General features: G+C 38.9%; 1 protein-coding gene across 1 annotated transcript in view; it reads right to left on the bottom strand.

Moving 5' to 3' along the window:
- Nucleotides 1–2,799: 2,799 nt before the first annotated feature.
- Nucleotides 2,800–20,535, bottom strand: part of tmie (transmembrane inner ear) — a 41,343-nt gene continuing 23,607 nt past the window's right edge. The window contains exon 4 of the mRNA XM_084120608.1: nt 2,800–3,125. Within this exon, the coding sequence (XP_083976734.1) occupies nt 2,809–3,125 (317 nt within the window). The 3' untranslated portion in view covers nt 2,800–2,808. The remainder of the gene's footprint in view (nt 3,126–20,535) is intronic.

Genomic DNA, 20,535 nt, shown 5'->3' with positions numbered 1-20,535 from the left:
CATTTTGTTATTAGGACAGACACATACGCATAAAAGAGAAATGCTGTGTCTGTATGTTTCTCTTTCACGGTCATTTTTGACTACCTTTACCATTGAAATCTACTATAGCAAATTTATCCCAACAACTCATAATGCTGTCATTAATAATATTTATAAAACCGGATTTGGTGTTCTGAGTGGTTGCTAAGGTGTTGATTAACAGCTCGATACAAAACCTTTTACAAAAGCTTTTCAACTACAGTTTACGTCCAAAGAGGAAAATCCTCACATGGTCAGATCACGTATATCAGCAATAAAACAGCTCTTATGAACACGCCAAATGATCTGAGGTTTTGTTCATGTCAAGAGACGATGAGTTATGAACAGGCATTTAATATACAAGGTAATTATTTTAGTTATACACTGTTAAAAAAAATAGAAGAAATGTTGTAACTTAAATTGTACGTGTTTGTGCTGCCTTGAAATTTTAAGTTTAGTCAACTCAAATATCCAAGTTGTCACATTTCAAGTTGACTAAACTTAAAATTTGAAGGCAGCACAAACACTTATTTAGGTTGAATAAACAAAATAAACAACTTTTTTTTTTTTTTTAACAGTGAAATGCATTTCAGCATGCCTTTGTCAGCACCCAGTATAGCTTTGATTTAGTGTTTTCTTCTGCTAAGTTAGACTGTATTTCAGGTGTCAGGCCATGAATAAATATATAAAAGCAGACACCTTGTTGGAAATGGATTCGCAGCTTCATGATCTGCACTGTGAGAGCTTTCAGGGAATTATTAATGCTCAGCATTAGAGCTGTTTATTAAAATCTCCCGTCCTTCACTTTCATCATTATCATGGCATGAATGAGTCATATTTTCACATATAGATTTCCTCCTGGAAAGTCTTTCATTATGCTTGCGCTTCACTCATATTACTCACCTCATATTACAGTCAATCGCTTCATCATAACGTATATGGGAAGATGAAAATCATCAGATGCCAAATTATTATTATTCTTTTTTTTTACAGCCATAAGGAAGAACAAACAGTTTGTTTCTACATGTATATGGGGATTGTTCATGAAGCCGTTATTTGTTGGTCAGTATTATAGTTTAGAGGCTCATGGTCTGTTGTGTGTAATATAATGCTGCTTTTTCTTACTCCATGTATATTCATTCATATTGTGTTTACATCCAGTTATGAGCTCAATGTGTTTCTCTGCATATATTCTGGAATGTAATAATTCATATGAAAAGACAGTAATTCATATGCTGATAGACTTGCTGAAGTTAAGATCCTCAAAAAAGAAGTTCTGTAACACTTTATTTTAAGGTGACGTAGTTACACGTTACATGTGCGGTTAAGGTTTCATATTTTAAGATATCTTGGTTACACTGTAATCATACATTTAAGTACTGAGTAATATTAATGAACTACATGTACTTACTATAGGGTTAGGGTAGGATTAGGGTTTGTTACATGTAATTATGCATAATTTACTGTTATTACTATAGTAACTACATGTAACATATGTAACTGACACTGTAAAAGAAAGTGTTACAACATGTGCTTACTAATAGTAAGTTATGCATAATTACAAGTAACTAAATCAAACCCTAACCCTAACTGTAACTCTGTAGTAAGTATGTGTAGTTGATTAATATTACCCAGTACTTGAGTACACTGTAACTACGTCACCTTAAAAAGAAGTGTAACCAAAAGTTTACATCCAGATGTTTTTTTTTTTCTTTTTTTAAATTCAGATCGATAGTCGATACATTCAAACCATTACTGTATTTACAGAAATATATACATATGCATTCTGCTTTTCTCTATATAACACACATTTGAACTTGAATTTGAGGATTTTATTACTATTAAATTCAGTGTTATTTCTGGAATGCCATCTCTGTTTGCACGGTTTGCTCAGCAGCAGCTGTGTGTGTGTGTGCGTGTGTGTGTGTGTGTGTGTGTGGTGTGTGTGCGTGCGTGTGCATGCGTGTGTGTGTAGTTCAGTCATGTACGACCAGCTGATGGATCAGAGAAGATGATCTGCTTTGAATCACTGTCCGTCTCTGCTTTACTCCTGTGCATTTCCTACACGTGTGTGTGTGTGTGTGTGTGCGTGCGTGTGTGTGTGTGCGTGCGTGTGCGTGTGTGCGTGCGCGTGCGTGTGTGTGTGTGTGTGTGTGTGTGTGTGTGTGCGTGCGTGCGTGTGTGTGTGTGTGTGTGTGTGCGTGCGTGCGTGCGTGTGTGTGTAGTTCAGTCATGTACGACCAGCTGATGGATCAGAGAAGAAGATCTGCTTTGAATCACTGTCCGTCTCTGCTTTACTCCTGGGCATTTCCTACACGTGTGCGTGTGTGTGTGCGTGTGTGTGTGTGTGTTCATGTCCTAATGAGAAAGTGAATCTGACTCATTGCAACAAGGAATATTTAATCCAAAACTGAGCATTCTGGCACCATTTCCTTTCCTTCTCAACCAGTGGAGAAAGCGGTTCCTCAAACAAGCACACGGGGAGTAAACGAGGACCGAGTTACAGTATTTTAAAGATGAACATTTGACATGATTATGTTGTTGTTGTTGTTGTTGTTTATATGTTACATAAATGCAAAATAACTTTTCTAAGCACCGGTGTTGTATTATTAAGTGCTGATCATGTGTATCATGTGAATAAGAAATAAATGAAAATGTATAATTAACGGAGAGGCATTTATTGTCCATATTTACAATTTACAATAAAATAAACGAACTGTAAATGTACATTTATAAAGTGTCTTACAAAAAGCAGTTATAAAATGGCTCTAGTTTCGCACACGGCGATGTTCACTTCTTCGCAGGCTTCTTGGCTTCACTGCCTTTGGCTCCTCCTCCTTTCCCTCCTTTCTCTCCTTTCTCTTCTCCTCCCTTTTTACCTTTCCCTCCTCCGTCTGATGCCTCTTTCTTTGATGTGCCTTTCTCTCCCTTCTCCCCCTTCTTCTTCGGGGCTTCCTCCTTCTCCTTCTCCTCCACCTTCCCTTCTTTGCCCTCTTTCGCACCCTTGCCTTCCTTTTTGCCATCTTTCTCCTTCTTCTTCGCTCCCTTCTCCGCGTCCACCTTCCCCGCGACGGTTGGCACCTCCTCCTTCTCCGTGGGCTTCGCCGCTACACAAGACACAGAGCAGGATTAGCTCGACGGGAATGAAGATGAAGAAGGAAAGAAGAAAACTGATTGAATTAAGCATGAGATTTTGAAGAGGAAAGAATAGTTGTAAAATGATTGCAATAATCTTTTTTTATACTACCACAAAAAAAAAAAAATCTGTTTTGTATTCTCCAACAAATGATAGTAAAAATCAGTTACGCTTTATTTTAAGGTGTCATTCTGACAGTGTAATTATACATTTAAGTACGGAGTAATATTAATTAACAACATGTACTTACTATAGGGTTAGGTCATGATTAGGGTTTGGTTGAGGGTTAGTTGCATGTAATTATGCATAATTTACTGTTATTACTATAGTAACTACATGTAACATTGTAAAAAGGACACAAAATAAAGCGTAACACTATTTTTCAGTCTCCTTTTTACGTGTAATTATACAAATAAGTAAGGAGTGATATTAATTAAGGGACCGTTCGGTATTTATGGAAGGGGCCACCGGAGGAAAATAGGGGAGGGTCATGTCTTTTTATTCATTGTTGAGGGGAGGGTCATCCAACTTTTTTTTAGTCTAGGGGGAGGGTCACCCAACTTTTATATTCATGAAAACAGAAGCATTTCAAAGTGGCTTGTTTGGTGCTATTTTTTTCCATGTTGATTTCGCGTTATCAGCCCCCCTTCGATATCAGATGGGTCTGACCAAACAAAAATCCAGTTTGACAGTGCGCGCGCACTTCAGTTTGCGCTTAGAAAAACATATGAATGTAACATCTTGGAACATCATCAGAGAATGCCCTTTTAATTGGTCGTTTCAGTCATTGTGAGTCACGTATCGTAGCAACGATGACGACTAGTGACAACAGCGGGATGATAGCCTTTATATTTCACATTTCTTTGGTTCAGTCTTATTTATTAGGCCTACTTTGCTATTCTATAAATATATAGGCCTAATAAGTTGTATTATAATATGCTATAATGTAGGCTATGAAATATATTTAGCCAATATAAATGTATCAATTAGTTTTCACAATATTCATCAGAAGTCATAATTTCAGGGGTTATTTTTAAAAAAATTCTTCCGTGGGGACCAGGCACGGCGTTAGATTTCGGCGCACCCAAAACTAAAATAATAATAATAATAATAATAAGCCATTAATTTGTACTAAAATAGTATTTTTTAAAAGCTGGCTATGTCTATTTTGATGTTTCTGCGCAAGTTCAGCAGACAGTGCGGTTCGGGTTTGTTCTGATCAGAGCTCGTGAGCGGAGAGAGCGTTTCTGAATATTCCGCTCCGCTCGCTCATTCCTTGCCACAAATAACCGGTTAAAGTAATGATTATGAATGTGTCTAAATTAGCAAGGAGACATTTATTTGTTTAGTAATAAACTGGTGTTTTCTGTGTCGCTGCAAAGATGAAGTTGACGATGCTCGCCATGAACGCCAGAGAGAAATACACATTTCATATGGATATTCAGAGTAGCCTATTTATTTTGGTTTGAATATTTTCGTTTAAAAGTAGACATTTCAAGCTTTCTGTAATATAGACTATATTCCTCAAATCTGTGAGGCACACGCTGAGTTTTTCGGCGCCCTCCAGTTCACGTGCAATGCAAGTGATCGTGTCGGCGCCTTATTAGATTGTCTGATATTGGCTTCTTATGTATTAAATACGGGCAATTGGTTGATAAAACATTGATCAAAATTAAGATACAATTTATACAAAACGAAAATCTTTTAAAAAGAGTTTTCTACAAAACAAAACTTAATGAAGTGGTCAAAATCATGTTTTACCAAAAACAGCGCCGTTGCTAGGAGGGCGCCAGCGCCTCTGCCTTTCAGCGCCTCTGCCTCGCGAGTGGATGATATCCCTGAAGACGCCTAGCAATGATATACCTTTAGTGGTAGTGTATACCTTTAGTTCAGTTATCGCAGCGCGCTAAGAGACAATGTTACCGGAAAATGCAGCCCAGGTATGATGCGTATGATGCGTAATGGAGATTCCAAAGCGCTCTTCTTTGGTCAGAACCATGGAGAGCAATCGCGGATAGGTCCGTCCATATGCACCAGAAACTTTTAACAATGCAACAAAATTTTTAAAGAGCATCAAGCTATTAAAATCTATATTATGTATACGCACAGATAATATAGCATTAGGCTTTATTAGTCAATATTTTTTATTAGGTTAAACAGTGATTGGATAACGTTTTTACGTTTTTAATTTAAGGCCTACCCACGATTCGTCTGGCCCATCCAAAACTGGTTCACGATTCCAGTGTTATGGACGTGACATTTGCAGTCAAAACTTGAAATATAAATTCTCAGGAAATGCATTTAATACCAATATTTTGAAACGTCTGAAAGGAGTCAAGACATTAGAAAAATATCAGTCTACACATGCATTTTATATTTAATATGAGGGAAATACATATGTGACGGGACACAATTTTTTTTTTTTGTAATTTGTAAGTTGTATTTGTATTTTTGTAGTAAGTTGTATTTTTTAGTAATTCTATAAATTACACTGTGCAAACCAAAAGATAATGTATATACCCAACGGATGAATAAAGATCGGCCTCCACAGAACATAAAATATTATTTTTATTTTATTTTTCGTGTTCGCATTTATGTGAAGAAAAAAAAAACAATGTTAGGGACGTGACAGTTCTCCATTACAGTCATGACTGCTCTAAGCGACTTTAAAATTTTCACAGAGACCTCAAACAAAAGCACAAAGCCTTTCTTTAAAGTGAATTTCGTTTTTGTATTAATTGTATCTTAATTTTAATCAATGTTTCACCTGGATTTAATAAATAAGTAAATATAGTAGAAAATAGATAGCCTAATCATGACACGGAGGCGCGGGCGAGTGAACTGAAACTCAGCGTAAGGTATGCTACTTGCCTCACAGACCTGAGAAATATATAGAAAGCTTGAAATGTCTACTTTTAAACAGAACAATTCAAAATGAAGGAAAACAGACTGCTTTTCTGCTTATGAAATGTGCATTTCTCTCTGGCGCGTTCTGAGAAGATCGCGACGCATCGTCAACTTCATCTTTGCAGTCGACACAGAAAACACTTGTTTAATAATAAACAATTAAAATGTCTCCTTGCTATATTTGACATATTAATAATCATTACTTTTGCCGGTTCTTTGTGACAGCTTTTAGATGCTTTGTTGGCAACGCCACCGACATGTTGAACGCGTCACACGCATCAGCACTGAAAACATGATTTTTTTTTTCAAATCTAAAATCAAAAATCGTGATACGAACCGAATCGTAGGTTTGGTCTATCGTTACAGCCCTAGTAAGACGAGTAAGCAAGAGTTTATGGTTAAAAAACAAAACAAAAAACAATGGCTATCTTTGCCAAGCGCACACCAGTACAGAAGTAGGCTATAAATTATCGGGGAGGGTCATGCCTTTTTTCACAATCATTTTGGAGGGTCATAGAAAAATTTATTGCTGGCGAAGGGAGGGTCATGTCTTTTTTGACAACAGATCTCAAAACTCCTCCGGTGGCCCCTTAAATAAATAACGAACAGTCCCTAACTGTGTGTAATTATTAAGGTTTGGTTTGGATTGATTTACAGTTACATTAATTGCATGTAACATGTGTAACAAGTACACTGTAAAATAAAGTGTTACTTATTTAAAGGTCCCATACTCTACACCTTTCGGAATTTTTATTTTAGGTTTTGATGTCCTTAAGAATATATATTTGCGGTATAAGTACCGAAAACCATCTCAATATATTTTTACAAGAACAGTATATCTGCCAAGAACAGGTCGATTTTGGCCTGTCTGCTTAATATTCATGAGCCTCTCTTCTGATTGGCCTGTTGTTTTCTGAGTGACCCCCCCATTGGTGGGGGTGAGACTGAAGGCGGTGACATCACGTTTATACAGAAGTCACAGCGGCTTCATGCAGGCTGTGTGCATGTGTCTGTGGAGCGACTGTTTTGAAACGTATATGGTAGTTTCATCGCCTCTAGACCTCTGCTATCATGAAACAAGCCAGGAGATTTCAGTTCTGACAATATGGGACCTTTAAGCCTCTTACTTGTCAAACTGATCCCTAACAGAAGCACCTGGATCTCACAGTCGACTTTGTGATACAAAGTAATAAACCCTTTTTAAATTTATTTCATCTAAATTAGCTAAAAAAAATAACCCTAATCAAACAAAAATAATAATTTAATAAGAATAAGTCAACCTGCACTGGAAAAAAATCAAGTGTAAGTAATTTCTACTTAATTGAAGTTTACTTTGCAATACTCTGTTTTAAGTACATTTTACCTCATCAATATAACACTGAATTAAGCCATGCTTTAAAGTGTTTGCTTTACATAAAACATCTAAGTAAATAATATTTACAGTAGATGTTGTGTATATATAAGTAATGAGACCTCAATACTCGGTACACAACATACAATAACAGTCACTTTCACTGGATCATGTTTGAGTAGAAGATCAAAACAAAACAGCAAGTTACTGAACCCAACAATAAAAAAACGATGATAAAACAGTGGAAATACAGCTGGAAAACTGTGAAAAATGTGAACGTATTAACTATTCTTATACCATGGTCTGGGTGAATACTCGATTCTGATTGGCTGCAGGGTGTCCATTAAAAAGTGATAATGTACACCTAGGAAAGGCGTCCCGTCAATTTGCCTGATGACTAAATGACTAAATGTTCTAAATGATTGCGCTGGCTCAAACTCACTGATCAACTGCTGCGGTCGGGTCGCTGTGGCCACGTTGCTTGGCAACGCCTGTATACGGGAGATTTTAAATAGTGCGCTCGACTTAATAAATAAAAACCCTCACGATTTTTGACGGGACGCCTTTCCTAGGTGTACATTATCACTTTTTAATGGACACCCTGCAGCCAATCAGAATCGAGTATTCACCCAGACCATGGTATAAGTAAGGGTTAATGCCCTTCAACCTGAGGTTCACGCCTCGCCGTCGTCCATTAATACCTGATAATGGACACCTCGTCGGGCATTAACCCTTACATGATGATGGGAATACCAGAATCAGAAAGTGGAGTAGGTTGTACTTAATTTTACACTTTTATTATCACAAGCTTATTGAGTATTAATATAGAATTAACTGTTTTTTTATTCTTGCCTGAACTAACTTATTCAGTTAGAATTGACATGTTTTCTTTGTGTAGAATTTACTTCACGACAGAATCATTTTCATCAGTGATTTATTATACCAGCGACACAATCCAGAACAGCGTAGATTCACACAGTAGTGCGTTCACACTGAAAATTACCAAAAGAAAAAATGCTCTTGAACAAAATTATTAAAACGTTGGCAACTTTATTTTGATGGACAACTTTAGACAGAAGTAACTTACTGTAGCAACTACATGTCAACTTATCCTACTAACCCTAACCCCAACCGTCTGCTAATGCTCTAGTGAGAGTTAGCTGACGTGTGGTTGCAAAGTGACTTATAGTGAGTAGAAGGTCTAGAGTGGACCATCAAAATAAAGTGTCACCAAAACTTTAACTAAAATCTTTAACTCGGCCCAGATCCGGCCCACATCTGGTGGTAAACATGATTGCACGTGTCTGAGCCGACTCCGTGTTGCTGTCTGGGATAACAGTTTATCCGAGCGATCCTACAATAGCGCAGCTCTCCTCGCAGACAGAGAGATGTTCAGAGGATGATGAAGTCCGCTGATTGGTTTCAGATTGATCCGCTGCAGACTAATGAGCCGTCATCACTGCGTTCACAGGGTTCATGACTGTAAACACTGCTGAATCTCACACACACACACACACACACACACACACACACACACACACACTCTAACAAAAGGAGGATTGTACATGCACACAAAAACCTCATTCCAAACACACAATCACTCTGTTGCATCCATATAATCACAGCAATGAAAGTTTCAGCGAGTGTGTTCAAAGCTCTTTCTCTGGCGGTGAACATCCGAGCGTGTGTGTGCCGAGACAGAAGAGTGGAGATGGTCTGAGGCCGCTCCGAATTCCATCAAACATTTTTACGGGAAAATGTTCCAACTGTAATATTTTCCCTCCCGCACATTCACCCTATGCACACAATCCCAGCGCATTCCTCCATTCTTCCCCGATGATTTACACTCGGACGTGTGCAAGACACACACGCTGCTTTCCAAAGGATAATATTTTTGTCATGTTTAATAACATGCATTTATAATTGGAGCAAACATGAAAAAATCCTCATGTTAGACAGTCAAGGGACGAGCAAGCCGAGCTTTGAGCTGAAGAAATGAAACTCAACAACATGCTTCACGGTGAAATACTTTTAATACGCAATTTTTATACAGCAGTTTATCACATTGGTGGGAAAAAGGTTTTTTGTGTGTTTTCAAGCACAGAGAGACACTAATATTGAAAGCTCACATACGCTTTTAATGTGTCCATTCTTTCTGTCATCCTTTGTGAAAACTATATTTTCCATTAATTTGGTGGCTTTTAACACAACCGTCACCCAGAACAAAAGGAGCGTCACAGTTCATGTCGAAAATAAAACACATCTGAGCATAAAAGAGCAATGGAAGGAAAATGACATGTTGTAGACAACAAGAAAATCAGTGAAAATCCTATGTTTTGAGTATACAGTACCTCAAAATGTATGACTTAATTCTTAACATGTTATTTTGGGGAGAAGAATATGCCTCAATATGGTCATTAGGGTGGCCCATAAAAATAAGCAAAACAAATAAAGTGATAAATTCTATGATTTGAACCTTGCAAACATGGACCATAAAGACAAAAGGAATAGGGTTAAAATTTCAGCTAAATTGAAGATGATTTAGAGGTTGCACAAGCCCCTTGAAGTTTTGAGAATGTGTGTGTGTCGTCGCACTGTGTGTGTGTGTGTGTGTGCGACAATGTTGATGCACATGAGAAGATGCAGATGGTGGATCAGATGATCCACCTCACCGACCTGATGCTAATGGGAACTATGAACAGAAGACCCTCAGCAATTTTGTGACAATGAATATAAATTCATTCTTCACAGTTCTTGGCCTACCAGAGTCGTTCTTACAAACACAGCCTGAGACATGGAAGGAAAATGAGGAATTCACATGTGCAGAGAAGATAGTTCAATCCCTAAAAGTTGTGAATGACACTGCAGAAAGGGGCATCAAGTTGATACAGGACTTTAATGCTATATTAACCAAATCAGAAGAACAGAAACAATTCTTACTACAGGTGGTTAAACGCCACAGAGAAAGCTATCCGGACTCAAACAAAAGCACAATTGTCAAAGGTCTTGCCAATTCTCCATCTGAATTAGCAAATTGAACAGACTTGTAGAAATACATTAGTATAAGATTGTTGTGTAATAATATTCACTATTAAAATGGTAAGTTCTCTATAATATGTACCAAATAAGTTGCAGTTTATGCTTATATGTCCTTTATGTAGCTCCATGTTAAGTTTGAGGAATAAACAACATAAAGATTGACATTTCAGCAAATATATTTATATACCGCTAATCAAGTGATATAGGTGATTTTTCTTTTGTCTTGTGCAACCCCTAAATATCATTTAATTTTGCCAATTTTTTATGTGATAACTTAAACTGGTGGTAGACCAAAATGCAGGGTTCAAATTGGGAGAAAAGAGAAAAAAGGTTTTTTGGGCCACCCTAATGGTCATATTTCCTCAATCGTTTTTGAATAAAGAAGTTTATTTTTATTGTGATTTAATTTCATGATACACATTTTCCCTGCATTAATATTAATGTCACACAGTGTCCTAGTTGTTTAAAGAGGACCTATATGCTCTTTTACAAAGTCTTGTTGTTTTCGTGGTCTTCTAGAACAGGTTTTCCTGCTTGAATGTTGATTATTCTCCTCATATTCTCCATTGTTGCGGCTCCTCTCTTCCCAGTCTGTCAGTAACGCTCTGTTTACTTCCTGTCTCTATGAAGCCCCTCCTTCTGAAAAGCACACTGTGCTCTGATTGGTCGGCTGGAGCAGTGTGTTGTGATTGGTCGAGCGCTTTGAGTGTGTTTGGGAAATGTCCCGCCCCTTCCCATAACCGCCAGTTTAACACACTACTAACTAACTCAACCAGGCCCCGCCCCTTTATTCTGCGCATTAATTATTATAATGAGGAATATTGTGGCGTGTTCATTCCCGGAAGAAACTCAAGACTACAATGGAGGCGTTTCAGGAGTTCAGAAACACTGACACTGATTGCGCTGTGGAAGAAACCCTAACTAAAGGCTGGTGCTGTAAAAGTTACTGTGTTATTAGTTGCAAAACTACAAAAACAACAGAGGTTAGTTAATATTCCTGAGCCGTTCAGCATTAAACCACGGCAATCATCAAACAACATGAAGAGAGCTTAATCTTCTCAAAATGGCCAGTCCTATAAATATTGACAAATGAAGTATACAGTAGATATTATTACAGCTGGACAAACGCCTCAGATTCTTTCTTTTTCTTTCTGAAGCAGTTTACAAATACAGGACAAATGACGGAAAAATCATTGAAAAAACAAAAGCTCTTTTTGTGCAACACAATGCTGTGAAAATGACTGTTTTAATATCATGAAATGAATAGTTCTGATTGATTCTGCTGTTCAGATACGACAACAGATCCGCCATCTCAGACCGCTCGACATGTAATCCCGTGTGTGTGTGATAGAAGGATCTAAGGGTGTAATTTGAGTTCTTTTAATAGCAGCGTAAGTGTGTGTTCAGCTTAAACATACATCTGTGTTGTCCTTCATTCCTGCTGTTTCTTCACCTCTTTCATATTATCTTTATCTCTTTCCACCTAGGAATAAACATATTCTCTAACATAAGTATCTGAACCTCAGCAGTCATTCATTTATCACTGTACATTAATTAGTACATCAATAACTAAGTAACTTTGTACTTATATTTTCTGATGCAAGTACATAAAGGACACCTAATATAAAGTGTGACTGTAACACTTGTTGAATTTGTGTTGATCAGACAAAGTCTCTCTCAGTACAATTGATCTTATCAATTGCACACAGCCCTCACACAAGAGTTTATCTGCTTTATAGAAGAAGTCTTGATTCCTGAGGACTGCGATCTTAGTTCTCAATATAAATGAGAGCCAGAATAAATGAGGTCCGTCATGTGTTTATGACAAACCGAACTTTATGGATATTCATATATAGGAGTTGATTGTGTTTTGTCGTGGGATTGTTCCCTGCAGAGCTCATCTACTTTCACACTCACTTTACTCGATCGAATCCTGATGCATTTGTGTTCATCTTGCAAGTGTGCACAGCGTACATGATATACAATACAGTGCTGGTCAATATAGTTTAGTTTTTTTATTAATTTGGTGCACATAACACCCCTTAAAACTAGTGAAGCTAGTACAGTGAAAAGAAGTGCAGTCCGTCCAATGAGAGGACAGATTTACTCACATGTGACCTGCATGAACACATGCTGGTATGCTTTAGAACTGTACCTTCTAGCAGACGTTATGCAAAGTTGTGTAGTGTAATAGAAAACAAGTGATTAAAACGTTTATAAAAGCAATAAGGCACTCAAAGCCAAGATATATTGTGAAAATATTCATGGCTAAAGGTATTGCTTTCACTTTGCTACAAATTTAGTCGTTTTTTTCCCCGGTTTTTTTTTTAACTTTATTGCTCAAGTTCACTTTACTTATATAGCACATTTACAACAGCCACTAGGCTGACCAAAGTGCTTTACAGAACAACCAGATAAATAAGAACATAATTCCTGCATAACAACACATAAAACACCAATAAAAGCAGCAAAGCTAAGAGCAACCTTAAAACTGGAGTGGTAAAACAGTATCAGACTCAAATATAAAACAGTAAAACCAACTAAAAATATAGAAATCAATATGTTAAAGAAAACAGGTAGGTTATAACAGGGACTTGAAGGTGGACAGAGTAGAGGTCGTTCTAATCTCTAGAGGAAGGTGTCCCAGAGTCGAGGCCCTGCCGCCGCTAATGCCCCCCATACGCTCGAGTCTAACGCCAGGGACGACCAGCAGAGCCTGGACGTGGGATCTTAGGCTTCTGGAAGGAGTGTAGGGGTGAACAAGTTCAGAGAGATAGGCAGGAGCTAAGTCTAGATAAAAGAGTAGAGTATCTACAGAATCAGTAGAGAGATAAACATCGTGTAACTCTCTCAGGAGGGCGGACTCGTGCTGTGATCAGACCTAAAACCAGACTGAGAAACCTCAAAAAGTGTTGGAGTTGATCCAGCACAATTTTCTCCAATAGCTCAGAAATGAAAGAGACAGAGATAGGCCGAAACTTTTTTAAACAGAAGGATCTGGTGAAGGCTTCTTGAGTAGAGGAGTGATCGTAGCCACTGTAAGACTGGCAGGAGCAGAGCCCGTTTGGAGACACTTGTTGATATGATATGGTGTATACCTGGCCCAACCCAATCAAGGATTAATTTTAAAGAATCTCGGGTGAATGATATCATTAGGACATTAACGTTTGAGCTTGACAATCACGTCCTTCAGTGTCTGGAGGTTGATAGGATCAAATAAGCAGAAGAAGGTGTCAAGATTGGGGGGGCAGTTAACTTAGGGCAGACACTAACTCTTAAGTTATTGATTTTTTAATTAAAAAATCTTTGGAAGTCTTCACATAGAGCATCTATGAGGCATAGAGGCAACAGACAATGTGTTAACAGAAGGATTTACAGCAGACTGAATGACTGAAAACAGAACCTTTGGTTTAGAGGGACTGGATTCAATGAAGTTCGAGAAATGAGCAGCTTTCGCAGACTTTGCAGCATTCTGGTACGATGTTAGAGAGTCTTTGAACATTTGGAATGAGACAAGTAGCCTGTCCCTTTTCCATTTGCGTTCTTGCATCCGGGTCGGATAATGGTTGATCCAAGTGCAAGTGTGAGCATAGTTCAGCAAAGCACAGGTGGAAGTTTGTGCTCGACTGTGGAGAGCAGAACCGCGACAGTGTCACAGGTGCAATAGCGAGCTGAGAGAGCTCCGGGAGAGACAGTGAGAATAAAATAGGCTTATGAACGGAGAGCAGAAAATCTGAGAGCACAATATCAGTGACATGGAGCCCATAAGATGATCCAGCGTGTGGCCCTGAATATGAGTAGAGTCTTTGATCCACTGTGATAGATTAAAAGCATCTTTTAGATTAAGAAACTCCTGCAACAAGGAATTTGAGAGACAGCAAACATGAATATTAAAATCACCCACCAGTAGAAAGCGATCATAATATACTTCAATACTGATGATAAGCTCAGTAAATTGCTGTATAAAATCCTTAGTAGAATGTGAAGGGCCTAGACAGACAGCACCATTCCAGTCTCGGTGGAGAAGCTGAGCTACAAAGCTGGGGAAGGCCGTGACAGGGACGAGCCGGTAGCGTGAGGAGAGAGAGGTATTACAACTTTTATCATCCCACCCCGCGTCCACTCGGACGAGGAGAGTGAACAAATCGCTGGAACCAGTTCTGAGAAGGGAGTTAAATCACCAACCTTTATCCAGGATTCTGTGATTAACATAAAATCCAAGTTAAATGAAGAGTAGAAGTCATTCAATAAAAAGGTCTTATTCACCACAGAGCGGGCGTTTATTAATGCCATCTTAGGTGGAGGAATAGTAACGTGAGATGAAGACGCTTTTCTCAATGAGCGCAGATTTCTGTGATTGACTCCTTGCTGCCTGTCATATACTAGAAGCGTACAGCAGGTTAAAGACACAGCAGACAGCCAGAGAAGAAGACACGAGAGCACACAGGCGCCATCTTGGAGACGTTTAACTCTAAACGACGCTTAACTCTAAACCAGGGGACTATAAATTACTTGGGGAAACATTTAACCATTGATAACTCACCAAAAAGTGCAGGGTAATAATGGTTTCTCTACACCTTGAAAATTTATGACCAATTTTCATGCACCTACAGCATTTCTGTTGATAACATTGCACAACCTAATTGGATTCCATGGCTTTTAAATCTTCAGTCCACAGTAATATCTTCTGGCCGGTGTGTGGCAGGCCGTGGCGTGAGGTTAATGACTTGGCCTGCAGCTGAAAGGTCAGGGATTGAATCTCAGGGTAAGTAAAGGTGTGTGAGAGAGACGGGTCTTGGAGAATTACTGAGACGACGCTCTGTTTCTCCAGCAGATCTGGACCTGGAAACCGTCATGCTCTGGCTAATTCATTACAAGCTAGGGAAGTAAATACGGATAATGAAATACTTAAAAAAAAAAAAAATCTGCTATCTTGGAAGTTTTCAAACTGATATTAATATGCAGTTTTGTGACAACAAGAATTAGCTTAGATACCAACAACAGGCAAGTACTCACAATAGAGACAAACCAACTAAAAAAATGTATGAAGTTGTCTCAGGTTAGTGAGGTTCTTCTGGACAAAAGTTAGGTGCGTATCTCCTCCCGCACCGTTCGTCATATTGACATGCCTTACTGAGGAGAGGTGTGTTATATATTTTCTAAGAGATCGGACTTACGATGTTCACACAGCGGACGAAAAAGCGGCAAAATAAAATCCCATAGACTTAACATTGCAGAATGGTCGTAATTTTGAATTCCAACTGTCACTTTCACACACACACACACACACAAACATGCAGGGTCAACTACAATTTTTACATTGATGTAATGATGAAAAGATGACAATGACGTAATGTCTAATTTGTCCACAGTGAAATCAGCCCATCAGTGCATCCCTGATTATTTCAGTCAGTCGTTTAACATTTCTGTCCTAAAACAGCTGTCAAATATTAAATGCTTAGTTTAGCTACTTACACACTTTATGACCGTTAACTGAAGCGTTGCGCTGGGGTTTTTTTACGCTCAGCAGCTTCTGTGAATGTAAAGCCAGGCTACTATGATTTGATTGGTCATCTCAAACATGTTAACATCAGACTGAGGAGCTCAGATGAGAAGGACAGTTATCTGGGCATTGTGAAATATCCTTCCAGAACTAAAGTAGAGTTAATTTGAGCTAATTATTTCACAGCCTTTATTGTATACACTTCAGAAAAACACTGAGGTCCAGACCTGGGTTGTAGCATGACAAAACACACTGTTTTTCTTCACATGCATGATACTTTTTAGCACCCTGCATAGTAGGCAACTTATTTTTCAAAAGGGTAGATTGTCAGTGGTTGAACTATTTTAAAAGGGTCGTTAATTACATTTATTTATTAGGATTTTTTACATAAAAATTTAGAAAAAGCTGTTTTCTACTGACTTTAGCCCTCTGATTTATACACTCTGTTTAAAGGGGCGTGTCTCATTTAAGAAATGTATCGCCCACTTTTATGATTGGGTCTTTGCATATGAAAGAAGAATTACATGCAGAACTCTTTTAAAGTATACAAATGCATAGTACAATATAGATGGTTTCAAAGCAGCTTTACAGTGATCAACAGGAAAATCATAACTTCTATAAAGCAGTAGAAAACATGATGTCCCCATCAGCTCAGTTCAGTTCTCATTTAATAGTGTCAGTGCAAAAAAAAACAATAAAATTGCTGAATATTCCCCCTGTAGTCAATAATTGTATCCCTTAAAGCTCATCTTTGATCACCAAAATGACATATTCAGAAAAAAATTTCTTCATGCCTTAAAATATCTTGAATGTAACTCGACACCCTTGCCTCATTTAGTATGCGCGATTCTATGAATATGCAAATGAGCCCCGCCTCCACTCACTCACTCAGCTCAGAGATCCACTGGTTGACGATCACACGTTGATCTGATTGGTTACAAGGTAGTTTGTGACGTCAGAAACACCAGCGATTCAATGCTGTCGACTTATGAATTTACACATGGTTTGTCTGAAAGCATATTAAAAACACCACATAGACATATAAACTACATTAAAAGTTGGATTTTCACCACAGGGGGGCTTTAACTGCATTTTTACTATTACACCTGCCAAGATTAACTGTCAAATTAATCATGAAAAGTGTTAATTACTATTTTATAATTACAGGTTCCCTGCTACTTGAAAACAAAGAATGACGGCTGCTGGCGAACAGTCTTTCGAATCGGCTTTGGCCGCGACTCTGGAGGACTTGGAGTTAAGTTTTTCTCTGAGAAAAGAGCAAAGAACGGCACTTAAGTCATTCTTAAAAAAGGAAGATGTGTTCGTAGTTTTGCCGGCCAGATATGGCAAAAGTTGAATCTATCAACTAACGTTAGCTCCGCTGTTGGGAAAACGCTCTGGTTGGTTGAAGCGCTGTCCTATTGCGTGCAGAGGGAATTTGAAAGACAGCCGTTTATCCCGCCCCTCGGATTGAGCCGTGTCTATGGTGAGTTGCCAGACCTAACATCTTGATGTAGGTCTGGCTTGCCAGGCTAGTTAATTACAGCATTATATCTAGATCTACTCCCACCGAATAAAAGGTTGCAGCGTATTGTAGCGATCATGACCACAGTCACATCTCTGCACGAATGCAATAATATCTCCATTTCTGCACTCTAATGAACGCTTTAATCTGAACTAACACAGTGCAACACGATGTAATTAAGAGTGATTCATCATAGCCCGGGGATAAGAGTTTCCATGCATCAGGATTGGATTCGTATTCAGCGACCTCTTTTAGTGGATTCTTCTTCTTGTGGTGAACATGATGTCATTTCAGATGTGTGTCCCTCAGTGTCCTTGCTTTATTAGTGTAGTAAAGTGTCTGGGCAGTCATCACGCTCATGCTGCACTTAATGGCACTGTCAGAATTTTAAGTTTAAAGTATTTCATTCTCACTCATCTTCTTCTGTGGTGTTTAAAAAATGCTCATTGGTACAAAGTGTGCCAAGAAAATATCCCTCACACCATCACAGCACCAGCAGCACAAACCACTGATACAAGAACGGTTGGATTTATACTTCCATGTAGTTTATGCCTACTTCTGACCCTACTAATCAGAAGAGCCTGTGGGCGGAGTCTCTCTGCAAGCACACTGCACTCGCAACCAAATCAATCCAAAATCAACCAATCAGAAGAATGTGTGGGCGGAGACTCTCTGCACTCGCAACCAAATCAAACCAAAATCACAGCCAATCAGAAGAGCGTGTGGGCGGAGTCTCTCTGCAAACACACTGCACTCACAACCAAATCAATCAAAAATCACAGCCAATCAGAAGAGCGTGTGGGCGGAGTCTCTCTGCAAACGCACTGCACTCGCAACCAAATCAAACCAAAATCACAGCCAATCAGAAGAGTGTGTGGGCGGAGTCTCTCTGCAAGCGCACTGCACTCGCAACCAAATCAAACCAAAATCACAGCCAATCAGAAGAGGCTGTGGGCGGAGTCTCTCTGCAAGCGCACTGCACTCGCAACCAAATCAAACCAAAATCACAGCCAATCAGAAGAGTGTGTGGGCGGAGTCTCTTTGTAAATGCACTGCACTCACAACCAAATCAATCCAAAATCACAGCCAATCAGAAGAGGCTGTGGGCGGAGTCTCTCTGCAAGCGCACTGCACTCGCAACCAAATCAAACCAAAATCACAGCCAATCAGAAGAGCGTGTGGGCGGAGTCTCTCTGCAAACGCACTGCACTCGCAACCAAATCAAACCAAAATCACAGCCAATCAGAAGAGTGTGTGGGCGGAGTCTCTTTGTAAATGCACTGCACTCACAACCAAATCAATCCAAAATCACAGCCAATCAGAAGAGGCTGTGGGCGGAGTCTCTCTGCAAGCGCACTGCACTCGCAACCAAATCAAACCAAAATCACAGCCAATCAGAAGAGCGTGTGGGCGGAGTCTCTCTGCAAACACACTGCCCTTGCAACCAAATGGGTAATCAAATTCACAAATATTACACCCATGCCACCGTTCAAAGTCACTTAAATCACCTTTCTGCCCATTCTGTTGCACAGTTTGAACTTCAGCAGATCGTTTTGACCGTGTCTACATGCTTAAAGGCATTAAGTTAGATTCATTGTATGAATTCAAATGTTTCAAGAAAAACAGTGCAAAAACTCTTCCAGTTAAACAGTAGAATCTTTTTTCTTTTTGCTGTGATAGAAAACAAGCACTTTATAAAGCATACTACAACAAACAAACAAATGTCAAGAGTGTTGATTAAATCAAGGCTTTGATCACACATATACTCTTGTGCTCTATAAACAATAAAACACGTGTTTCTGATCGTAAACCGCACAATCAGGCCACTCCTCTCTGAGTGATATTTAGATCGCATTTTTTATGGGTGACCTAATTAATCCAGATGTAGCCGCAGTGGAAACCCACTGACATTATTTGCATAGCTGCCTATGAAAAATGCATATGTCCACAGAAGAAAGCCACAAGTGTGTAACGCGTTCCATCTATGAACACAAGGAACAGGCACTGGAAAGGCGCCTGACGAGGGGCACTAAATGGTAAAATGCTAAATGGTCTCCGTGGTATCTGGGAGAGTCCCATTAGAATGTCTTTAGCGCTAATGAGGAATATAATTAACTGTGGGGAAGTGCGAGCCTCAGAGGGTTTGTTTGTTTCAAACATACTCCGTTATCCTTGGCACTGTGTGTGTGCGAACAATTCTCTACACCTCATTCATGATCCGCATGTCATTCCAGCTCATGCGTGTTCCAGTTTTCTGAGAGAGAAAAAATCTCGTCAATTTACAGTCTGTCAAAGAATGCTTCATCAACATGAGCCTCTTGAAATAATGAGGCTATAAATATTCTTCTCTTTGACAGCCGACCCGTAATTTGATGGTGCCACAGTGGACTGGTATGAGAGTGTAGTGCAGTATGTTTCTGGACTCTGTCTGGATCAAAAATATTGATCACTCACCTTGAACACACAGGTATACACACATATACAGTTTCTCTCTTTTTATCCAAGAGAACATTCCTAACTCCTCAATGCCATCTGCATTTCGAGGTAGCAAATCTTGGTTTATCCCCAGACAGCAACATAGTGTCGGCCCAGACCAGATGTGGCCCGGAACAGGGCCGATTCTATGTTGCTGTCTGGGTCGGCCATCAATTGCATTAATGCTTGTACTTTATTATTACCTTTCCCATCCACCAATTGGTTGCAATTTGAAAATGTCTCCTTTGCTTTGATACAAGCTAGTCAGGTTAGGTTTTGCTGGAGTGTGAGCTAAACTAACTGCTAATGTCTACACAAACAAGGCAATAATTACTCCATTCATGGAGTCTTTAATGCTGCAGAATGCAGGCAGAATGATGTCTTCCTCTTTAAGCTTGACTTCAAATGCATCAGAAATATCACCCTGATCATCATAATAACAACATATCAATATGTATAATTATGTAACATTTTTAATTACAGGAGACATCAATATGCACAATATAAAGCCAAAACAATCTTACCTTAAATTATACGCTTATCTCTGTAAAGCTGCTTTGAAACAATCTACATTGTTAAAA

This window comes from Abramis brama (genome assembly GCF_963993115.1).
Source record: "Abramis brama genome assembly, chromosome: 7".
Classification (NCBI taxonomy): domain Eukaryota; kingdom Metazoa; phylum Chordata; class Actinopteri; order Cypriniformes; family Leuciscidae; genus Abramis; species Abramis brama.
The sequence above is the reverse complement of the archived record's forward strand: the minus strand, read 5'-3'. Positions and strand labels throughout refer to the sequence as shown.